We start from the raw sequence: 24,349 nt of genomic DNA, 5'->3' as shown, positions 1-24,349 counted from the left end.
AAAGTGTGAAATACCAAAAGTTATGAAATTTTTAAGTTTTGCTTAGTTTCTCAAAACAGGAAAACTTTTATTAAAGATTATTAATGAGGTCAAACCAAGCTTGATCTGTTAGATGTAGGCCTACATGGAAAACAGTGATCATTTCGTCTGTGACTTTCATGGCATTTATCATAGGAAATACATGAGGGTGATAGGCAACACTGATAGGCAAGTTTGTTCTCATGACAGCCAAAATTGCCCCTGATATTCCAAAAATAGAATGCTTTGGGGAGACCACCTTCTTTGTTAAGTCGCCCCAAGATCTGCCACAAACCATATTAAAAAAAATTAGAAAATACGGCAGAATAATAAGATTTGATTGTAGGCCTATATAGCATAATTGCTTGCTGCAACAAAAGTGGCCCTTTGAATAAAAGATTTGCATGTAGCCCCAAAAATTCAGCAATCACCCAAGTGTGGGAATAAAAAAAAACAATTATTTCACTCTATACTATGTTAAGATGATACCCAACTTTATTTGTATCAAACTTTTCTGAGAAAATTTCTGATGAAATGTGTAGTCTCACAATTGTAGGCATACAATTTTCAATACAAGGTTGTTGCTAGAAATGCCCTTTTCAGCAAAATGTCCAAGAAACTCATTTTTTGCATTTACTACAAAATTAAAGATATGATTACAAAGCCTGTTTTTTCTTATAAAGCTAACAAAATAAAATGTTCGAGAAGTTTATTCATTTGGATCGCATTTGCAAGAGAACAGATAATCACTTGCCTTATTTTTGATTTGCAAACTAATTACACTCGATAGAATCTTTCCACTTTTTGAAATGCTAATGAAAATATGGAAAAAGGGGATCGTTTGTCTAAGGAAATGTAGGTCTACTGTAAGTTATTAGCACAAAAATTATTGGGTTGGTTTGCAGCTTGTGGAATTAGTGATCATGCCTGTATGGGTGCACATTTAACAAAAAATTAAACTTTGTTTCCTGGTGTACATAGTGTACACTGTACAATATACAAATGATGCAAGCACATGAGTTCATGATGCGATCTATCGTCACTCGAGTTGAGGCTCTGTTCAATCCACTGCTGTTAGGCTGAGTGCAATGGGTTGAACACAGCCTCAACGAGAGTGGATAGGTTGCATAATGAACGAATGAAGACATGCATCATTTGGTTTATACAACGACTGTTATTTGACAAACTAGAAAGAAAAAAAAAAAAGAAGATGGAATTAAAATATATTTGCCTTTGTCCGATGAAAACATGATTATTTTCCGTGTATGAAAGCAGTTAAATGTTTTTGTACTTTTGTGATGCACTTTGATTCATGAATCTGAGTGCGCTCAGACAGCCTTGTTGATGCGCTTACATGTACTTCAATGTGTGCAAACACCCACGCATGTACATACAAAATGTACGTACACAAACATGATCAGTCGTACAAACTGAAAAATGGAAAATAAAATTTTCATGCAGCACAAAGTGGATCAAATATTGAATGGCTCTCAACCAATCAAATTACAGGAATCTTTGTATGAGTTGTATAATACAATCTAGTCTATATGTAGAGTACAATACATTTTTGTTTAAATCCGTCTGAATGGCTGTTGTACTGTTCTTTCATGTTCACTTGAAAGCTTTTTGGGTGGAGAAGTCATGACATTTACACAGCTGTTTCACCTAGTGTCGAGCAAGGCACATCAGTGGACGATAGATCTTTAACTTGCTCAAAAGCAAGCAGACAAATATTTTGTGAAGGATGTTACGAGGCCCATCTACCAGAGTTTTCAATCTATTCCTGATATCCCCAATATTTCTGATCCAGCAAGTTACTTTGGTCAAAATGAATTGAAGATTATTTGCAATGGACATCTGATGCTATTAGAGAGATGATCTTAAAGATAAATACCAGTAGTGGTAATGATCTCAAAATGAGAGAATCCAATGAAATTACCACCAAAGTTTTTATGTTTGTGTCAAATAGCTCTTGAAATTAGCACAGAATTTCATCAAATATCTCATATTTTTCGAAGCAATGTTAATACACTGTCCCACATATATGCTTTTCTGTGTTAGTGATCATCAGAGTTATAGATTTTGAGCTAAGATTTCATGATTTTACAAAGATAAATTTACACCAATGTACCAGATCTAGATATATGATAATATTTGGACAATTAACCTTTATTTAAAAGACTTTCTCATGAAACAATTGTTTGCTGCAACTACTGTCTATTACCTTTAATATCAAGCTTTCAGTCTCAAGTCAATGTATAGTATAATTTGCAATGAAATATGCTGCTGATTGCACCTCCATTGCAAATGATCTTTATATTATTCTAATCAGAATAACTTGCTAGATCAGAAATAGTGCGAGTAACAAATAATTTGACAACTAATAGTCTATTTCAAAATTATCCAGCTAATTTGCAGGTTTCAAGTGGTGATACTTCAGTTTTAGCTTAGGGTAATTTATGGCACCACATACATTATTCAGACATGGGAGCCCAAGAAAGTGTGCAGGTTAAGGTCATATTCCATGCCTATGCAGAATACCTTCACTTTAATAGGCTGATGGAGATGGGTTTTCTATAATCTCAAGATTTAGCAATATAATGTACATGGAAAAACTACTGCATTTTCAATCACAATTTATTAGGGGGAAATGCTTAGTTCTCTGTTTCTCCAAAAATGGTTGTTTTTGAATTTTTTAAAAAGAAACTTGATTTATATTTGGAAATCAAATTGAAGAATGCATGTAGTCTGTTTTACCCTTTACCCTTATATGATCAATGCTTGTTTATCTATCTCCTTTTGTATGCAGGTGGGTCAGTTCAGAGTGGTGCTGATGTCACATCCCAAGCATCTGATGATCATCATTCAGCTGTAGCATCATCAGTGATATCTTCAAGAGGTAGCTTTTCAGGATCCCATGATAACATCTCGAGCTCAAGAGAGTACATGCCTTTAGAATCATTGTCGTCATCACCAAAGCCAGGAAATGTTACCCCTCACCCAGAACAATGGGTCAGGTTTGGAGACTCTAGGAAAGTTGTGAGTTCAACCCCATTGAAGAGTGTGGTCCCAGTAAAGGGGATTAGTGAAGAAAATGGTAGTCTGGACACCTCTAGAGTGTCCAGTCCTGCTCCTGCCCAGTGGGTGCAGTTCAATTATGACAATGATGTGACAATATCTTCAACATCCTCTAGACCATCACCTGTTTTATCATCTTGTGAGAACTCTATCACTCAAGAATGTCCTGTAGAGGAACTACATGTTAGTGCAATGAGGGACAGCAGACCTCTTGAGACTACCAAAAAGGAACATGCTACTCCTAGTCATATTCAAGTAAAGAAACTAAAACAGGAAGATATAAGTTTTGGCATTCACATAAATTCCTCAAGGACAGTTACAGCCACTTCAACCCCTGTTCACATGACTGACCATGCGCATGATTTAGAAGTATCCATGTTATCTGAAGTAGCTTCTGCTTCTGATTCAAAGTATGAAACAGCTTCTCCTGGAAACCCTTTTAAAGCAGATATGTTGACTCTGAAGCAGTTAGAGAAACAAAAAGTTATGGAGGAACAGGTTCGGAGGACTGTCTCACCATACAACCCCTTCCTCAACTTGAGCGGGTCAGAGTTGGTAACCACACCTGTTAAATCAAATGCACCTTCCACATGGACAACCTTTGATGATACAGATGGTGCTTCAGCAAATAATCAGAAAGTGCCAAGCAGTCCAGGTAATCCATTTGCAGATATAGCAGTAGCTTCTAATGTTCCCAACAGATCTAATGTGTCTGCATCATTTACACCACAGCAGCAAGTACAGGGACAAGCTATTTTTGCTGCTGCTGCAGCTGCACAACAAAGTGCGGCAGCTGCCCAACAAAATGTATCAGCTGCACAACCTGTGAGGCAAGTCATGGCAGTACAACCATTGATGCAGTCCAGTGCTGTGCAACATGATGATAAACTAACTACAGCCATCCTCTCTCCCGCTTCATATGCATCTCAGCCAGTAAGTCCAATTGGTATGAAGCCTAATCAGTGGCAGCAGCAGCAACAGTTCTTTCCAACATCTCCTCAGAGTGGCTATTCTTCAACACATCAGAACATTTCTCTAGGCAAGCAGACACTTGCAGCCATTGTTTCGCCTACAACAACATCAATTACAGAGGGGAGTGATATGCCTGACAGTGGTAAACTCGCTTTCAACACCCAGACAAGCATAAAGTCAAATTTATCATCTCCTTATAGTGACAAGCTATTCCAGGATCAGTACCCTCGTGAGCAAGAGGATCTGTCAATAGGATGGCCTCTAAAACTCAGAGTTCCCGATAAAAAACGCATTGCAGGCTCACGTTCCTGGCAGCCTATCCATGTAAAACTAGCTGAAGGAAACATCCTTCAGTTATATTATGACAGGACTAGAAAGGAACCATTCCGTGAACTGCCCTTGCAGAGCAACTATGAGATAAGCCATCCAAATCTTCAGCAGTTTGATTACAAGGGTAAAATACACACAATTAAACTTTTGTACATCTCCTACAAAGAAAAACGGAGAGTGAGTGCCAAATCCATGTACGAAAAAGAATCCCACCTTGAAGAACTTATGAAGCTTGGTTCTCTTGATTTTAAGGTGTTCCAGAGCTTTGTGTTTACTATCAATGATGCCTTGATGAAATTGACCCTTTACCAGGATAGAGGCGCTCACTACCAACAGGACATGATAAAAGTTGTTGTTTCTGATGAATGCCGTTGCTTTGTGAATGACAATGGAGATACTTTGCGGCAATCCATATCTGTTAGCCTCAATATCTTGTCCTTTCTCTCCGGAAGCCCTGACTGTGCAATAGGTCTTAATGATGTCCAGATCAAAGGCATGGATGTTGTTGCCAGACAACACATCATCCCAAATAAAACCTCGGATTGGATCAAGATGAATGATGTAGAACTACACAAGTGTGCAAATAAGAATGTGTTTGTGGACTCCCGCATGATTGAGTTTCAGCCATTGAATGCCTGTCGCTTTAGACTCATGCAATTTCATATACAGCCTTCAGAAGATGAGGACCTCCCCCTACAGGTCAAGGCTGCTTTTTCTGGTGAAGGCACACATATGGAACTTAGAGTGGATCTGCTGGTACCAGGTACTGTCATTTTACTGAACAACCTATAGATTAGTACATACTAAAATTAGATAATGATTTTGTATATTAGTTAGTGATTAATCAGTGGGCTTTATGTACAAGTCTCAGTAAGACTTTCTTTGGTGTGGGCAAATGAGATTTGATACTTTTTATTCGCATTGCAATTGGACATACTGTATCTTTCATGGCTACCGGTATTCCCCCGTTATTACAAGTAAATTGATAATACGTATACAGTATTAAATTCGTTTATTTTTAGACAGGGAGCTCTATCAGTGATCCAAATGCTGTTGTCTTCAGAAGCCCTGAAGCAGATATCTGAGGTTCTTAAATCTTAACTTGCTTTCTTTGCAATTAGCTACAATCATTGGGGTCTTTTCAAACTTATGCCGTGGCGTGGCGTCCGTCGTCCGTCCACAATTTGAAAATGCTTCTTCTTCACCATTTCAAGTCCGATTTCAATTCTGTTTGCTTTATATGATAGCACTCTGTGGGGGATTCAAAACTTCTACACAGAATTTTGAAACTCATTAAATATGCTAATTTATGAGCATTTTTCAAAATTCACAAAAAATGCTTCTTCTTTATAGTTGACCGATTTTGGATTTTTTGCTTCCATCTGGTAGAGCTTCATTAGGTCCACCAAACTTCAACACAGAATTTTGAAATTTTGACTAGAACAATTTTATGCAAAAGTAATTTATGCATATTTTTTTAAATTCACATAAAATGCTTCTTCTTTATTTGTTGACCGATTTTGATTTTTTTTTTCTTCCATCTGGTAGAGCTTCATGAGGTTCACCAACCTTCTACACAGAATTTTTAAATTTGGATTCGAAAATTATATATGCTAATTTATGCGAAATTTATAAATCACAGAAAAGGCCTCTTTATTTGTTGACTGAATTTCAAAATGCTTCTTCGTCATTTAAAGTCTGATTTCAATTCTGTTTGCTTTATATGATAGCATTAGGTGGGGGATTCAAAACTTCTACACAGAATTTTGAAACTCATTAAATATGCTAATTTATGAGCATTTTTCAAAATTCACATAAAATGCTTCTTCTTTTAATAATTGTTGACCAATTTTGATTTTTTTCTTCCATCTGGTAGAACTTCATGGGGTTCACCAAACTTCAACACAGAATTTTGAAATCTTCAGTAGAAAATTATTTCTGCCAATTTATGCGAAATTTATTCATAAATCACAGAAAATGCCTCTTTATTTGTTGACCGATTTCGATTTTTTTTCTTCCATCTGGTAGAGCTGCATGAGGTTCACCAAACTTGTACACAAAATTTTGTCTACGAAATTATTCATGCTAATTTATGCAAAATTTATTCATAAATCACAAAAAATGTTTTTTCTTTTTCATATGTTGATTAATTTAAATTTTGTTTGCTTTATATGATAGCTCGAGGTGGTGATACAAAATTTCAACACAGAATTTTGAAACTCATTAAATATGCTAATTTATTCATATATTTTCAAAACTCACAAAAAATACTTATTTATTTGTTGATTGATTTCTATTATTTTTGTTCCATCTCAGAGCTACATGAGGTTCACCAAGGTTCTACACAGAGTTTAGAAATTTTGACTAGAAAATTATTTATGCTTAATTTATATGAAATTTATTCATAGATCACAAAAAATGCTTCTATGTCATTTCTTCATCAATTTCAATTCTATATCCTCAATTAATGTCACCAATATAATTCACTACAGTGTTAACTGGGCTGAAATTAAAATTGTGTTAAATTTTGTTGCGAGATGCCGGATGAGCTCCACATCATTGATGTGCTAGTTATTCTTTCAGTAAGGTTTCAAAAATAGATGTTCAAAATCAATTCATTGATCAGAATTATCCTAAAATACTCTTTATCTTTTCATCTTTTGCAATATAAATGTAACCCAGCCTGCTCTGGAAAGAGAAACCCCAACCATTTCCTGTGTGAAAACATCCTTGTCCACATTCCCATCCCAGAGCATTGGATCTCGTATTTCAGGAAACCAAAGAGGGTTGGACAATCCTCAATCCATGCAGTCATCAAGAGGGCAGATATTATTAAGAGAGGTAAATATGTTTATCAATGGTTTCTTAAACCATCTTTATTTGAATATTCAAGGTTCAAAGTAGGTTTATAATCTAGTCATTCCTTTCAGTATTCCATTCCTTTAATAATATTCCACCAAGTACTTTCTATCAGGTGTCACTGGTGGAACCTCTGCCAATTCTGTGCAAATTATGGAATCTATCATTTACATGTAAAATCTTGATAGCCACTAAGATATTCTGACCAGGGGAAAACATGATTCTCAAAAACAGGAAGTTTCTCTTGTTTTAATGGTTGTTGGATTAATTTCAACTTCCTTGAGTATCTTTGGTCTCTGTTTACACTGTGTTTATACAATTTACTTCAATTGAGAGCCATAGATACTGTACTTTAATAATAATAATAATATGTCCATTTATATAGCGCAGTTACTATGTGCACCGGCTGTAGCTTACCCCGGCTATAGCTAAGCCGCCATATTAATAGGCGCTAAAGCGTTCAAGGAATAAATCCTACTGGGTACCCATTCACCTCACTCGGGTCGAGTGCAGCACAATGTGGATACATTTCTTGCCGAATGAAATTACGCCATGGCTGGGATTCGAACCCACGACCCTCTGTTTCAATGTCCGGAGACTAATCCACTGGGCCACAACGCTCCAATGCTTTATAAAGCAATGAGCCACAGTATTCATGTACCATTGAGTCAATTACAACATGTTTAATTACATGTAGAACATCCAAATCAAAGCATTGACCAACCTATATTCCCAGGTACATGTAATCTTTATCCATTAATGGTGAAAAGAAATGCTGTGCCTGTGGAATAATAATTTGCAAGCATTTTCCAGGCTTTTTAAGTTTTTCATTCTTAGTCTAAGTACTCCATACTTTATGCAGTATAATATGAAATTGAATTTTCATTAAAAAGACAAATCCCAAGGGCATTCCCAATTGTCAAAATGACATTGAATGGAATCACAGATTCATTTCCCTTTTTTTTGTTCGTATCCAAGGAAACGTGTCATTAGTTTGTTCCATGGACATCGGTCTTGCCACAATTATATTTCATCTGCTCCTCACACCTTTTATCAGCTATCTTCTTTTATATACATGTACATGTATTAGATTTCATGAAGTGCACACATCATTTTATTATGACAGATATTCTAATGTTGAAAGTGTGAGATTATGTACAATGTACATGTACTTCGATTTTATTCATTGTTCGACATTCTTTTTTTTCAGCCTTGCTTTCTGCTATACTGAAACATTGTAGTGTACACTGTGTTTTGTAAGTTTAATTTTCAGGAAATAATGCGTAATAAAGTGCCATAATTCAACTTCGGATATTAAATTACAGTCTGTTGACATGTCCAGCTGATATGATTAATGTTTTTCCAGCTACATTATTTTCCTTCAAATTTTACTGTCATTTTTAAAAGCTCTACAGTGTATATATTTTAGAGATCTAACATCAGTATAAACCCTCTTACCCCCATTCACAAATTATATTTCATTTTGATGCAGATAATGTGGATATTGCGAATTGACTTTTGGGTTGCGTCTTTTTACATGTATCCCTTTTATATTATCAAAATATTGACAATAATAAAAAAAACAAGATGATATACAATTCTTTTCATCAACTGATGCATAGTTTCTACTTTGGATGTTACTACAGTATTTCATATTTTTCAGTTCAAGCAATTACAATGTTCACTTGATTGTAAATGAATTTGAAAGATAAGGGAAATTGATTGATTTGTTACCAAGGAACTAGATTGTAGTACCTTTTCCTGTTATCTTGTGTAAGTCGAAAACAGCCCATTTTCCAACAAAATTATCAGATTGACCATGGCTGCATTTATTGGGGTTCAAAGTCTTTGGTTTCTTGGCTACTGGCTTCTTAGTCACCTTCTCAGGTGTCAACTCCTTGGCAGGACGGAAAATTCATCAGTTTTCTTCTTTTTTTGGGATGTACTTTAATATTTGATTACAAAATGTACCAAAGTGTTCAATCTTATATACATGTAGTCTTGTAGAAATTCAATTATTGCACATCTGCCTTCATGTACCCAGAATAGCATCAGTTTTTTTAATGTCATTATTAATAGAGATACATGTGTCAAGGATTTTAATGATGGTTTTAAGACAAGTAGTGTAATAAGTGCAAATATGGACTTTCAAAAATAATGTTTTTATTGAAATCTTGTTTTAGTCTATGTGAACAGGGTTAGAGGGATACTGCCTTGTTTTTAGTATAGTTGATTATGGGATAGTTCGTATAATGAGGTAAATGTGATGGAAGGAATCAAGCAATGGGTGAAAGTTCGTTGTCAATTGGATGAACTGTAAATCTTTACAATTTTACAAATTTATGGTCTTGATTACATGTAGACCTGAATTGATTCTATTGATACATGGTTGTAGATAAACATGGGTACTGCATCTCTTCTTATGCTTTTAACTTGTAAATATCCAGATTCCTCTTCCATAAATCCATATTTATTTTATTTATTGTTTGAAATATAAATGTGAAACAGAAATACTCAAAAATTATTATTTTTCATTTGATTTTGGGCCCGATAGCCACTGTGCAGCGTCAGATTACGGTACATTAGATTAGATTTTTTTTCATTCATTTTATCTTTCAAAAAAAGTTGTTTGTCTTCGTTACCATCATCATCACCTTTACCTTCCCCCTCTTCTTTTTTTTTCTCATTTATGTTCTCCTTTTCTTGTTCTTGTTTTTATATTTTACGTTTTCTTTTAATGCCTCTTCTACTTCTTTTTGTTGCACTTCTTCTTCTTTCACGTGTTCTTTCATTTCTACTTCTTGTTCTTGTTCTTCTTTTTCTCCTTTCAATTTTCAAAAATTCAATGCTATGTCTTTCTTCCTCTTTCCCTCAGTCCGTCTGCCTTTTTTATTCGAAATAAATTCTTTAATTGTTCCTTCCTTTCTTGCCCAATATTCATCTTTATTAATTTTATTTCGCTCCGTTTCCATATTTTGAGGTGGCAGTTTCTACCCAGGACTCCCTTGGATGTGGTGGCCATCATTTTCTTCATATCACTAATTTAATGATGGTAACATCTGTTCATGATTTTCAACCATGAAGTCACATGGGGATGAGGTTTATTGAAAGATAAGGAATATAAGGTTACATTCATGTAGATCTAGATTCTCATGTGGTGTATTGAATTGGTAGATTACATGATGATTATAAATCAAGTACATACATGTATGATGTAAAAAGTGTTGAGCAATGAACAAAAATCTACATGATACATTTTTTATGTTAAGACTACTCCATAATATTTTTTTTCAGCTGCCTTCCTGATAGACATTGATATCTGATTCAACATCTTTAAATTTAGTAGAGATTTTCAAAAATTGCATTTTTGCAATTATGATAAAAGTGAAGACAGGGCATGGTAAATGTGTGTTATACTAATACAATTCATGTACATGTATTAGAATGATTAAAAGGCCAAAAAGAAATTACATTTAAAATGACTTATTTTCACAACTCCCAGAGTTGGCAGGGCAAGGGCCAAGTGAGCTAGGAGTAAGACAAATTGGTGAATTTTTCTTTCTCATTTCTTTATAAAATAAGAAACATATAGATACAATAAATATTCTTTTATCGTTAATTATCAAATGGAAAGTGGATGAAAAGTATTTTTGGAACTTGACCAGAAGTTACGTATCTCTCATCACCATCTTGAATAAAATGTGATCATCATGGGAAAAAATATTACTTTTCATTTCTCTTTAATCAGCATTTTTAAATTGTGTGCACAGCTATTATGCCTACATGTATTGATATGAAAGGTAATCTTATCATATTTTGAGATTATCCATTTGATATGCAGTACACTTATCTTGGGTTTGTTTGGATATTAAGTATGTATCTTTTTTTTTGGGGGGGGTATGTAAAAAGAAAAAAAATTGAAATAGAAAGTTTAAGTAGAAATTTTATGAGTGCATTACGTGATGAATCTCACTTTGTTGGAGAAACGTTTTGGTATTAACTTCCATCATATTCCTTAAATTCTACTAAATTTCTCTCAGTCATTTTTATTGAAAGGCTCAATTGTTGTGGATCTGTAGTGTATACAGCATAACATGCTTCTGTCTTGCGTGAGGTTTTACAAAATATTCATGTAATAGATCTCCTATGAAGCGAAGGAGAATGAATCACAGAAGCTGTTTCACAGGTTAACATTAACATAATATAAAGCAGTGATCTAATGGTCCCTTCTGTGTACATGTACACGGCTTGGAATACACTGTATATCATTTGAATGATGTTACATGTATTTAATCTTCACAAGCATGTAAATCTAGTCTGCCTGCAACTTTTCATATTTTGTTATTCTATATCTTTAAATTACATACACTGAAGATGGGATACAATGAAATATGATATAAAGTGCTAAACACAGATTCATATAAAAGGTAATAAGTTATCTTTCCACTGTTTTGAGAGCATAATCATAGCTGAAGTCTTCTGTCCTGTAAAAACAAAAGAAAAGAACATATATTGTAGTAATTTCTGTGGGATGTTTAAGTTCATGTGAACTGGATGTGATTGAAAGATGCTAGAAAATGTATGAAATACTATGTAACCATGTTCTAAGGACTGGAGGAAATACACTGTATGTTGATATTGCTGGGAAAAAATTGCATGGGGGCTCGGGCGAATTCGCCCGGAAATACTAATGAGAGCCTTGGAAAATAAAAAAAAAGCCCTGGACAAGCTAGAAAATCCCCATTCACTGCGATGTTATACTTTCCTAATGTTCCCGATTTGGCCAATAGGTTGGGAAAAATAGCCCCTAAAAATGAAAACAAAAAAATTGTCTGGGATATTGAGAACTGATATCGCCCTGATCCATAATTATGAGGGAATAATTTTCCTGGTATCGCATCGCAATTTGCTTTACATTTTTGAAAGGCTGCTAGGCATAAAGTCTTTTGTATTTCATATTTTTACATAGGACTGTACATTACTTAGTTGCGAGCTTTTCTCTTATGACCAAAAATGCTATTCAAATTTGTAAAGAAAAATTATTCCCTGTTTATCTTTTATTGTTTGAAGATTGAACTATCTCCATACATGTTCTGTAGATGGCATGACATTTTATTAAAAATATACAAGCTTTTGATGAAGTTGGGCCACTTTATCAGCATGTTCATGTGCTTGGGGCATTTGATTGACATTCTTTTGACTTTGTTTCTAAATTGGAGATTAATGGAGCAGAACAGCTCCTATTGAAGGCTATATAAGTCAAACAATGGAGTGACAAAGGGAAAGAAAGAAAAGAGAACGTGATATTGCATGAATGTACAGCAGTCATACTGTGATCAATATTAATCTTTTTAGACAAATGATTGTCACTAGTGTGCTAAGTTACAAACATGATGCAGAATGATATGAAATTTTGCAGTAGGCACTACACTGTAAGTTTGCAAACCTCCCACTGATCCTCATGCAGAGAGTGAGATGTCAACTGCAACAACTTTAATGAATGATATTATAAATAGCAGGTACAATGTTTATGTTTATAAACTCTTCTTGAAGTTACAAGGGTGATATATATTGATCATTGTGCGACGAAGCCTGAATGTAAAGCATAGCAAACTGTATTATTGATGTATAATTCTGAGAGTTTTATTAGCTCCATTTCTGGTTATGAATTATTATTTAACTCTTGGCATGAATCGGGATAATTTAGCCCTTAGAATGGGTCTGCAGAGATGAAGAAAAAAAAAGTATTGAAATGAAGGAGGAGATGCATATTGTGTTGTCTACCCTACTCCATCTCGTATATAGAAATGATACAAAATTCACAAGGAATGGTAAATTCTTGAGTCCATATACATGTAGGCATAGCCCAAGATAATAAGATCACTTTGTTAATAGCTAAAATCTAGAAACTTCACCTTTTTTTTGGGGAGGGGGGGGGTTAAATCAGTATTTTTCAACATGATAACTGTGCATGAAAAATCTATGATTATTTGATTAAAAATGATATAAAATACATTATTGATATAAAAAAATATTTAAAACTCGGCCTCTTAACAGTTTTTGTCTCATTACTCCACCAATCGTACTTTATACATGTACATGTGTCCATTTTCAGGCTCCTTGTGTACTCAGGTAGTCCTTTCTATAGTACCTTCAGAGGTACCAATCAGTTGTGTCTGGTGAAATGTACTATTAATGTATTGATCCTTACATTATACTTGTACATTTTCTAAACAAATTGTTGAAAATTTTTCACTGCTATCCACATGTATGATTCTTTGTGTAATGGTGTCAACTTTGACATTTCCACTGGATTTGCTAGTGTAATACCTGCAGAGTATGATGCCTTAGTCTCATCCCTCGACTGGTATATCCCTCTGATCCATCTCAATATGAAGTATCTACCCAGTCAGAGAGACACACTATCAAAACTCATCATCCTTTTCATTAGTATGTAATTTATGGATAGGAAGTATCAGAATCATATTTCACAACAGGATGAAGCTATCAATTTCATTAAAAACTTCCTTTTGTTTGAAAAAAAAAATGCAATTCTGATTTCAATTCTTGTCTATCCAGCAGAGCTTGTTTGAATTGATGATTTCAGAGATGTATTGAACTTGAAGAGGAAGGGTGGTAAATGGTAAAAAAAAACAGTAAAACAGGAGCTATAACTTGAAAAGTAAAAACAGGTCTTAATTCCTATTCATTGGATCCAACCTTCTAGTTCCCCTGGAAATCTCATCTTTTTTTAAAGTACAAGATGCATCACTTTCTCTGTGATCTTAAGTACATATTTTCAATGTGAAGAAAACAGGTACTTTTAGCACATCCTAACTCTTTGTAATCTCTCATGTTTTTATTCATGACCACCTTTTATTTTACAGTCTTTAAAAATGTGATGAGAAACCAAAAGCAAATTCATCAAGACTGGTGACAAACTATTATAATATTACAAGTATGTGTGAATAATACTGTGTGGAGCAGGGATGATATTGGCATGAATCCTACTTAGTGTCACAACCTGTCATAATAATTTGTGTTCATACTCTTTGTCATTCCAGGTTGTCTTCATCCAAAGCTACTGGAGATCTCTGTAGGAACAGCAAAGTATGAACATGCCTACAGAGCGGTGATGTGGAGGATAGACAGACTGCCAGAGAAATCCTCAGGTAAATAATATACACTGAGTCCTTTACCAGGGGGATGATTCGCAAAGAAGTCTGTCAGTGATTTTCACAGACAGATCCCTGCATCTGATTGGCAGAGAGCAAATAAGTCAGGGAAAACTTACCCACAAAACATTTCATGAAACACTCCCCTGGTGTGAACATGTTTAGAAGAATGAACAAAAACATATACCGGTAATGAAAATATTAAAGAAAAAAAAAAGAATAAGGAGAAGCTAAACTATTTAATTGAGCAATTACAGAATGATTGTAGTTTCTCTTCTTTCTTAATAGGTTGTAAGGGAAACAGAGACATGATAGGGAATGTTGTATTCTGCATTACAATTCCATGTTCTTGCAGATTAACAGGAATATAAAAATGCTGAAAGAACTGTTGGGGGTAATCTATTGATCCAATATGGTGCCATATGTTTGAAAAATGCCTGCAAGCTTATATTTAAAAAAAGATCATTTATTAAAATGTAATTAGAATGTAGGATAAGTATGTTTTAAGAAATGGTGTACATATTATGTCAGGACTCTATTATTATTCTGCTTGAGAAACTTCAGGTGAGAAAAAAAGATAAATTCAGTATCTTGTCAGGTGAATTAGATGTTAGTGTGAACTTTTCTTCCTAGAGACACATGCACATCCTAACTTCAATAACAAAAAAGAAACTTACATGATTCTCAAATCTGAACACTACTGTATTTTATCATCATCTAATGTATCATTAAACACAGTGGTATGATTCCCTTGGAGTTAAGTAGATGATATATTCAGAGATGTGGTTATGGAATATGAACCTGGCCTACATACATTATTAAGCCAAGCTAAATGTCGCCGTGGTGTACAAAAACTCCAAGGGGGAATAAAGGTGTGTAATTAGGGTTGCAAAATTCCCAGGAATTTTCGCTGTGGAAACTTTCCATAGGAATTTATTGGGAATTTTGGGAATTTTCAGCAATTTTCAAGTAATGTTGGAAATTTTCAAAAAGTAGCAATTTTCTGATATTTATATACAGGAATTGAAAGGATTACCCTGGCAGATGATGCTTGATTGTGCTTTGTCGGCAAGTTTTAAGCCAAATATTATGCTAAGATAGTCAGACAAGGCAAAATTTCAATGAATTTCATGTAAAAGTTGATTACTGTATTAGTGGCTGAATGGTACGTGCAATGGCAGTACATGTACACTGCAAATGCTTTACACAAGGGATATATACACAACAACAAAAAGTAAGTCCCCCCTTAAACAAACATCAATAATTTCCGAACCAATGCGAGTTTTTAATATATTTTTACATGAGCGTGTAGGTAATTTTATAAGCTACCCTCTGAGTAAATGTTATGGACGTATTTTATGTCATGCTTCAGTGAGCACCGTCAGAAGGCAAAAATGTCACTTTTCAAAAGTCACAAGCCAAATATGACTTTGATTCCATTTTATTGGAACTAATTCCACATTCTCATCATGAAAAATAGTCAGAAGGCTTGTAAAAGGTACTTTCTAAAAGATGATACAACTTTTTTGGCTAAATTTTACGGTTGAATAAACACAAGTCCAAATTTGCTATAATTGGATTTTTTACACATTTCTATCAATAAAAATGATAGAATATGATGACAGTTATTTTTGGGAAGAGTATCTTCAACAATATTCATCGTTTCACGGTTCAATGAACATTTATTGAAAACGAAATATACCGATTTTTAAATATCATAGGCAAGTATTGTTTCATTTTGGTAGTTCTGAAAATGATCTTTTCTCAACTTTTTTGTTATGTTCATGACCAATTAACATGCCTCAATGATTCAACGGCGTTTAAATAAACATTCACGCTTGAATGAACATGCGGAATGTGATTAGCTCTTTTTTACGTTACTGGAAAAACTGCAATTTATAACTATGGATATCTGTCACAAACCTCCTTGCATAGTTCATTTGATTTGATTTTTATGAAAATCCCGATGTTTAATGCATTAGTGAGCACATAATATTAGAAAATTATGCAAATGAGAAGAAAGTTCAAGGCCTTGGCCCCACTCTGTGCCGTATCGAATGGTTATTTTGGTGTGCGCACCTTTTGGATAGTGTTACTCTGAAGCCATGTGCAAAGTTTCATGAAATAACTGTTGGCAGAAGTAACAAAAACCGTCCATGAAACAAACCCTCATTTCATGTTTGTTAAAATGTTGACTTCCTCTCTCATAGACTTGTGTACATTATGGGTGCATATGTTTAAGAATAAATAACCCCTTATTCAATAAGGTGGAACTTTTTTTCAAGGCTGTCTTTAGCAATGTCATTTGGCAGTAATGTTTATCAACCTATGGGCAGAATTCTGTGCAAAAATAAAATTGATTTGTTTATTTATGGATGAGTGAGCACGCATCAAAGTGGGAAAATAGGTATTTTCAATGTCACAGACTCATTTTAAAGGGTAATAAAATGAATATTGGGGGCAAATTCGGTTTCAAATGTGACTTTAATTGCTGTTGTTTTTATCATCCATCATTTCTATCACCACACAATTTCTCAACTTTGAACATTTCCATGGTTGAGCGAGCACGTTCGAAAACTTAGGAATGAATACTCTTTATATGCATAAATGTATTCTTTTCCTAACAATTTCTCATGATCAGTTTAATTTATGGACAAATCAGTGGTGGATCCAGAATTTTGAAATGGGGGAGGGGCCTATAATCAGGGGAGCCACCAATATTTTCAAATTTTAACATGATCTAACAAGTTGTAGATGATACTACCATAAACCCCCTATGATGATACGTCACGATACAGGGGCCGCGGAACGGTTTTCAAAGTGGGGGGGCTGACCATGCAAAAATCATAATCGTATGGTAATTTTTTACATTTTTGTACATGCTTTTGGGAAAAAGTGGGGGGCTGAAGCCCCCCCCCCCCCGCTTCGGCAGCCCCTGCAATACATTGGGCTCACTCAACCATGAACATACGATATCAAAATTGTGTGTGGAGTGGCTAAATGATGGATAGTAAAACAGCATAACACCTTTTGCCCAACTTTGTATTTGCACAATCTGAAAAACGAATCTTGGACTTTAAAAAATTGTCATTTTTAATTCAATCTTTAATTACTCATGCATGACTCAACTGATCAATATCATTTTTCCCCAGGAGTTGCTTAATGAGTGTAGAAAACCACCTACGAAATATCATATCTCAAAATAATTCCGTTCAATTTAGGGGGACTTACTTTTTTTGTCTCGCCCACCAGAGGTGAAGGCGAGACTTAGGGATCCAAATGTCGTCCGTCGTCCATCCGTTGTCCGTCCGTCACAAACCTTATGACACATAACTCCACAACCGTAAGTCACTTTTCAACCAAACTTGGATGGTAGATGGACTTGGGGGACCTGCATGTTATGCTGCAGTCGGAGGTCACATGGTAAGGTCAAAGGTCATTTTCAGGTCAACGTTAATGTTTACATGCAAGACTCTCTTATGACACCTTACTCCGCAACCGTAAGTCACTTTTAAACCAAACTTGGATGGTAGATGGACTTGGGGGACCTGCATGTTATGCTGCAGTCAGAGGTCACATGGTAAGGTCAAAGGTCATTTTCAGGTCAACGTCAAAGTTTACATGCAAGACTCTTATGATACCTAACTCTGCAACCATAAGTCACTTTTCAACCAAACTTGGATGGTAGATGGACTTGGGGGACCTGCATGTTATGCTGCAGTCAGAGGTCACATGGTAAGGTCAAAGGTCATTTTCAGGTCAACATTAAAGTTTACATGCAAGACTCTCTTATGACACCTAACTCCACAACCATAAGTCACTTTTCAACCAAACTTGGATGGTAGATGGACTGGGGGGACCTGCATGTTATGCTGCATTCAGAGGTCAAATGGTAATGTCAAAGGTCATTTTCAGGTCAACGTTAAAGCTTACGTGCAAGACTCTTATGACAAGTGTTATTCCATCCCAGTCATTTCACAATAAAGTTTCGATACAATTCTGTTGCGTGCCCTTGCAAATCACGATATTTCTGGTTATTTTCATAAGTGGGCGAGACACAAAATCGCTTTTGCCTTGTTGTTGTGTATACATTGTTCATGGAATGATGCCTATTGGATATTCAGATCTTTTTGCAGATGATGAGAATCATTAAAGGTCAAGTCCACCCCAGAAAAATGTTGATTTGAATCAATAGAGAAAAATCAAACGAGCATAATGCTGAAAATTTCATCAAAATCGGATGTAAAATAAGAAATTTATGACATTTAAAAGTTTTGCTTATTTTTTACAAAACAGTGATATGCACAACTCAAATGAGACAGTCGATGATGTCCCTCACTCACTATTTGTACTTTGAATTATACAATATTTCATTTTTTATAGATTTGACAATAAGGGCCAACTTGACTGAATCCTATAGTATTAAACAATGGTCATACCACATGTTCAGGGAGGAATCAATTATTGTTTTACTTGACAATGAGGGGAAAATAGAATATTCCCTATTTGATGTAATAAAATACAAAAGAAATAGTGAGTGGATGATGTCATCAGTCTCCTCATTTGCATACCCATGCAGGATGTGCATATAACTGTTTTGTGAGATTAAGCAAAACTTTTAAATGTCATAACTTTCTTATTATACATCCGATTTTGATGAAATTTTCAGTGTTCTGCTTGTTGGATTTTTCTCTTTTTATTCAAATCAATTTTTTGTTTGGGTGGACTTGTCCTTTAATAATAATTATTGTTGTAATTAGCATTATCATTTTACTATCATTTCTTTATTTCTCATTTATTTCTGCATAGCAGAAGTGAGAAGTTGGTGCTGTTTGTGGCGTTAATTTGATGAGTATAAATACAGATTGCTGGTTCAAGCTTAAAGTTTATTTCAGTTCAATTAACCCTCTTAGAAATAAATATTTTGTTCATTATTTTAAAAACATTAGATCTAATTAAATGAAACTGATATGAGATTGTCATTTAATATCACAAAAGATGAAATTAATAAGTTTCTCAATCTCAATCAAGGTCAAAGGTTATTTGAGGTCAACAAACTTAGTGCATTTTTTTTCTCCCTTTGTGAAAAATTATTCATCTTGATTGTTTTCAAAGTCAGCCATTATATCGTTATTTCTTGCCCCCATTTTTTCGGAGGGGGGAGTGGAGGGGGGCATCTCAGAAATAAATAGCAAATTAACATTGTTTGTTCCTGGATCTGATTTTTTCCCATTTAAAGACTCAAGCCAGTGCCATAGCTGCTGGTGGGATTAGTCTGCTGTGCAAACCTAGTCTGCAGGCACAGACCCTGATTGAAACTTTGATCAACAAGTGGGTCTCTACGCAAAGACTAGTAAAATCTTGCTGTTTCCTGAGCGAGAGGGCCTTTAATACACAAGGCATGAGTAGGCTGCACATTCAGACCCTTAACTCAAGTGAAGGCTTTGCCTTTGCACAGCAGACAAGTGCAAACCCTTCACTCAAGGAAAGTGGTCTGAATATGCAGCCTAAGATTTCTGCCAATGACTTGTGTACAGAACTTTTTGTTCAACAAAAAGTTGTATTCGTTCTAGTCTTGTGTGAAGACCCACTTGTGGATCAAAGTTTCAATAAGGGTCTGTGCATGCAGACTATATGTAGGGGGCAATGTTCTCTTATACCTTGGTCACATTTGCTCTACGGCGGCTGTACGGCGAGTTGAAAACAGCCGTTTTAACATTTATTTGTACCAGCTCCATATAGGTGGTTTAAATTAAAATTAATAAAACGGCTGTTTTTGACTCGCCGTACGGCCGCCGTAGAGCAAATGTGACCAAGGTATTAACATGTTATTATACAATGGCAGGTTCTCACATAAAAAACCTTTGACATTTTAAGAAAAATGAAAAATAGTGTAATGCAAAGTTTTATTTTTTTATGTTGACTTGAAAAGCTTCATTTTGTACATGTACATAATGCTCCATCATGTTAATGGATACATGTATGTATATACTATAATGTATTTATGTACAGTTTGATGAATATTTTATACCCTGGGCAATTTAAAGAATGAAGAATAGTTTAAATACAAATGGAAAGTATAATATTTGAGGATATCAATTTATAATTTTGTATTTAAAAATAGAATTTATAACTTTTTGGGAAAAAATGAAAATTCCCTAAACTTTCCATGGAAATTTTCCAAAATTTCCGGAAAATTTCCAGCCCTTTGCAACCCTATGTGTAATGTATTTTTCATGTTGATGATACATGATACATTGCACTCATCAGTTTAGAGGTTAGATCATGGTACATGTACATGTATGCTCTCTATAACGGTAATCAACATCTCTGCAATCTCGTAATCTGTTGTTACATATTCGTACTAGGCTGCATAGGCTCATTGGAGATTTAAACAGAAGCAGAAGAAACTATTTAAGCAATATACCTCTGGGATACAGGAAATCTAGAAGATTTCCAGCATTTGATGGGTGTGGAGGATGGATTCCCTGATGGCTTATTATGTTTCCCAGTAAAAATGTGAGAGCATTTCATGAAGAGTTTAGGCAGTGATTTCCACTGATGAGTTTCCTTTCAGCCAATCAGATGCAAGGATTCTAGTAGCTTATAACAGTATTCAGTGTGAAAATAACTGATTGTTTGTTTCATGAAATGCTCCCGTGATACTGATGTGAGAGTCATGAATTTGATTAGCTTTCACTCAGTCCTTGGCGATGGCTATCTAATCACATGAGCATCAAGATCACTAAGACTCTCCAAGTTTGATAAATCATGTAATGAACAGTGATCAAGAAGATCTTAGAAGAGAGTTAATCAAACTAATTACTGTAATGGTTTAGTTGAAGCCTCCTTGGATAATAATAGCAATGTAAACTATATATTTGTAGTCTGATAAGTGTTAGTTCACTGATATTGAAACTTTAACACATGAAGTTATAAGGGATGATTTATTTTTAGAAGATACTGAAAGTAAGTCTATCCTGTTCAGATTCATTCGGCAAAAAGGACATGTAGACACTCCGAAAGACCATAATATGATGCTATTGGAATTACTTCTTTGTGATTTAATTCTGCTATATTATGTTTTGTATTCCACTTGTGATATATGGGGCAAGTTGAATTTAATTCAAGTAGGCAGTGATTTGCTATTAATCTTTTGCAATCTCTCGTATTGAAACTACACACAGATAGAACTTCCCATTGATTTAGTACTTTAATGACTTGTGATAATGACAATGAAATTTCTGGCACTACAGATGAGTGCTCATGGCAAATGTTTTATGTCTCTCAGGTTTTTTGATCAGGTTATTGAATGCATGAATTATTCTCAATATCACTCTTTAAATTGAATAATACACCTATCTCTGTATCCCTTTTTCTGTAATAGGTCATCCATCTACCCACATATTCAAGTGCCACCTGAACCTGAGTTCTATTAAAGAGGTCAGCAAGAGCTTCTCCCGCAACGTAGAGGTGGAGTACCACACCCCTCACACCACGGCCTCCAAGACCACTGTACGATCCTTGGCCGTCTCCAGTGAGAAATCTCCAGAGAAGAGGATACGCTACATGGCAAGGTATGAGTATCAGGTGCAGATCACAGACAACTACATCAGGCATTCTCCTGTCGATGATGATGATGCGCCGGGCCGATGTTTGCAGCAGTGAGGTCTGTAGTCTTTTTACAACCTGTCCAGGACTGGTGTCTCTTCCTTGGTAAGTGCTCTCAGAGTGACAGGAAGATATTCTGCATGGTCACCGAGAAGTATGAGGTTTCGGCTGAAGAAAAGTACATCAGGAGAGGGTTTCACATATCTTCTGGCTGAGAAGCACATGGGTCTAGCTATGACTACAGAAATTATCAGATATAAAAGACTTTGCTAGATAAAACATCAAACAAGTCGTATCATGAAACACTTCCCATGATATTCTGCAGAACTGTGCCTGGTGGTGGATTTCTTGCAGCTCTGAGGACAACACTGTTGCCAACATTCCATGACCTCTTCTCCACTCCCTAGTAATTTGCCATGAAGTCATGCAGGTTTTTAGATTAACCAGAATGCATATTGGAAGTAACTACATTGGGTGGTAGTCTCATAGCGTTGATGGTTGATTTACTTCACCCTTTTATGGAGTGTTAATTGCAAAATCATTCGCCTAGTATATATTATTTTAATTCTGTGGCAAAAAGCTGTTGAAAAAAAATTAATGGTGTCGTGAATCAAATGTGAAGAATTGTACGAGCATCCAGTGAATCTAATGAATTATTTGGTACATTTTCTTTGACATGAATGTGAAATCCAGCATTCCATAAATGTGTAGACTCAAATTCTTGTATAGTTACATGTACAAGTTAAACCCAGATTTAATTTCAAGAATACCACCCATGGATTCAGGTTCTAGCATGCTCAATGACATATTTATATTTTTTTAGAAGGAAAGAATTCCAGTTGATCATTCCATTGCAATATGTTAAAGAATCCAGGGGTCGTTTCATAAAGCTGTTCGTAAGGTAAGAGCGACTTTAAGAATGACTGGTGAACCTTTCTTACACGCTAAACCATCGCCAATGAAAATACCATTTACCAGGAAATAGAAAGGATCACCAGTCATTCTTAAAGTTGCTCTTAAGTTGCAAGCAGCTTTATGAAACACCCACCTTGTAACTGCCTATTAAAATTTGTAAATCAAGGTTGTATTTCATAAAAGCTGTTAGTTGTGCATGACTGGTGGCCAATGTTATGCTATTTAGATCAAATTCTCAATCATTTATCTTGAAATCTGATCTTTTCAGATTAAAAATTCTCTTCATTAACGAGCATTCCAATAATGCAGTTTCCTATTTGTCCAAATTTGATTAGAACTAGAGAAAATTCACTCCCATTATTTCAAACAGGAAAAAATTGGGGGTATCTAAATTAATAATATAATAATCAGTTCTTGTATAGCGCATCACACATTATGAATAACGTCTCTATGCGCTTCCAAAGGACTTGGATATTATTACCCCGGCTGTGGCTCAAGCAGCCTTTCCAGCGCTCGGCATTAGCACAGGAAAATGGAAAATTAGCATAGGAAAATGGTCACAAGTCATGCATAAAATTGTATACACAGGTTACTTATACCGTGGTCACATTTGTTCTACGGCGGCCGTACGGCGAGTCGAAAACAGCCGTTTTATCAATTTTGATTCAAACCACCTATATGTAGTTGGACAAAAAATGTTAAAACGGCTGTTTTCGACTCGCCGTACGGCCGCCGTAGAACAAATGTGACCATGGCATTATGAGTAGCTTAATGAAATGAAACCCTGAATATTGATAATAATTTGTAATGACACAGGGCACAAGTTCATTCTGAGCTGTCTACTCATTTTTGAAAGGATTCTAAGATTAATTTGAATGGTTCTCTATATGAGGAAAACTAAATTCACTCTTCTGCAAATGATTGAAGAAAAAAAGAAGAAATGAAATGATATAAAGATTGGATTTACATAGCTACAGGATATGAAATATCTTCTTGGCAATCACTGGGATTGTGATATGCAAATTGCATCTTATTAATTTCTCAATAAAGCAAGGCCAGATACATGTAGAATGTGACTTACTGGACTTAAAAGTATTACATTAGGCCTATTGATCTTTTTCAAATGTGTATACGTGACCTTTCCAAATACTCATACACTGTACACACATTGAAATTGGAACATATAATTATGAAACTGTTATAATTATTTTGTTTTACATGAATTGTACATACATGTAGATTAACATTTAATTTCTTTATCTGTACAGATATCCTTATTACTGACATTGCCTTGTATAGCCTGATCTTTAATAATGAAGATATTTATGCTGAATTACTGACTCATCGAATTATACATCTTAAGTACTAATAATAATCTATATTTGAAGGTT

At 35.0% G+C, this 24,349-nt stretch overlaps 1 protein-coding gene across 3 annotated transcripts; it reads left to right on the top strand.

Annotated features, from left to right (window-relative positions):
- Nucleotides 1-502: 502 nt before the first annotated feature.
- LOC129265388 (stonin-2-like) lies at nucleotides 503-23,973 on the top strand. Of its 3 annotated transcripts, none has more exons than XM_064102223.1 (5): nucleotides 503-5,161; nucleotides 7,081-7,239; nucleotides 14,322-14,429; nucleotides 21,820-23,561; nucleotides 23,726-23,973. In XM_064102223.1, exons 1-4 carry the CDS (start codon nucleotides 2,695-2,697, stop codon nucleotides 22,098-22,100), a joined length of 3,015 nt encoding a protein of 1,004 aa, XP_063958293.1. In that variant the 5' UTR covers nucleotides 503-2,694; the 3' UTR covers nucleotides 22,101-23,561; nucleotides 23,726-23,973. The 3 variants fall into 3 exon arrangements, with proteins under 3 accessions (XP_063958293.1, XP_063958295.1, XP_063958294.1); XM_064102225.1 differs by having other exon boundaries at nucleotides 21,820-23,147; nucleotides 23,697-23,882; XM_064102224.1 differs by having other exon boundaries at nucleotides 21,820-23,161; nucleotides 23,697-23,882.
- The last annotated feature ends 376 nt before the right edge of the window (nucleotides 23,974-24,349 follow it).

Source organism: Lytechinus pictus, chromosome 7, assembly GCF_037042905.1.
Source record: "Lytechinus pictus isolate F3 Inbred chromosome 7, Lp3.0, whole genome shotgun sequence".
Taxonomy (NCBI): Eukaryota; Metazoa; Echinodermata; class Echinoidea; order Temnopleuroida; family Toxopneustidae; genus Lytechinus; species Lytechinus pictus.
Note: the sequence above shows the minus strand (reverse complement) of the source record. Positions and strands in the feature narration are given on the sequence as shown.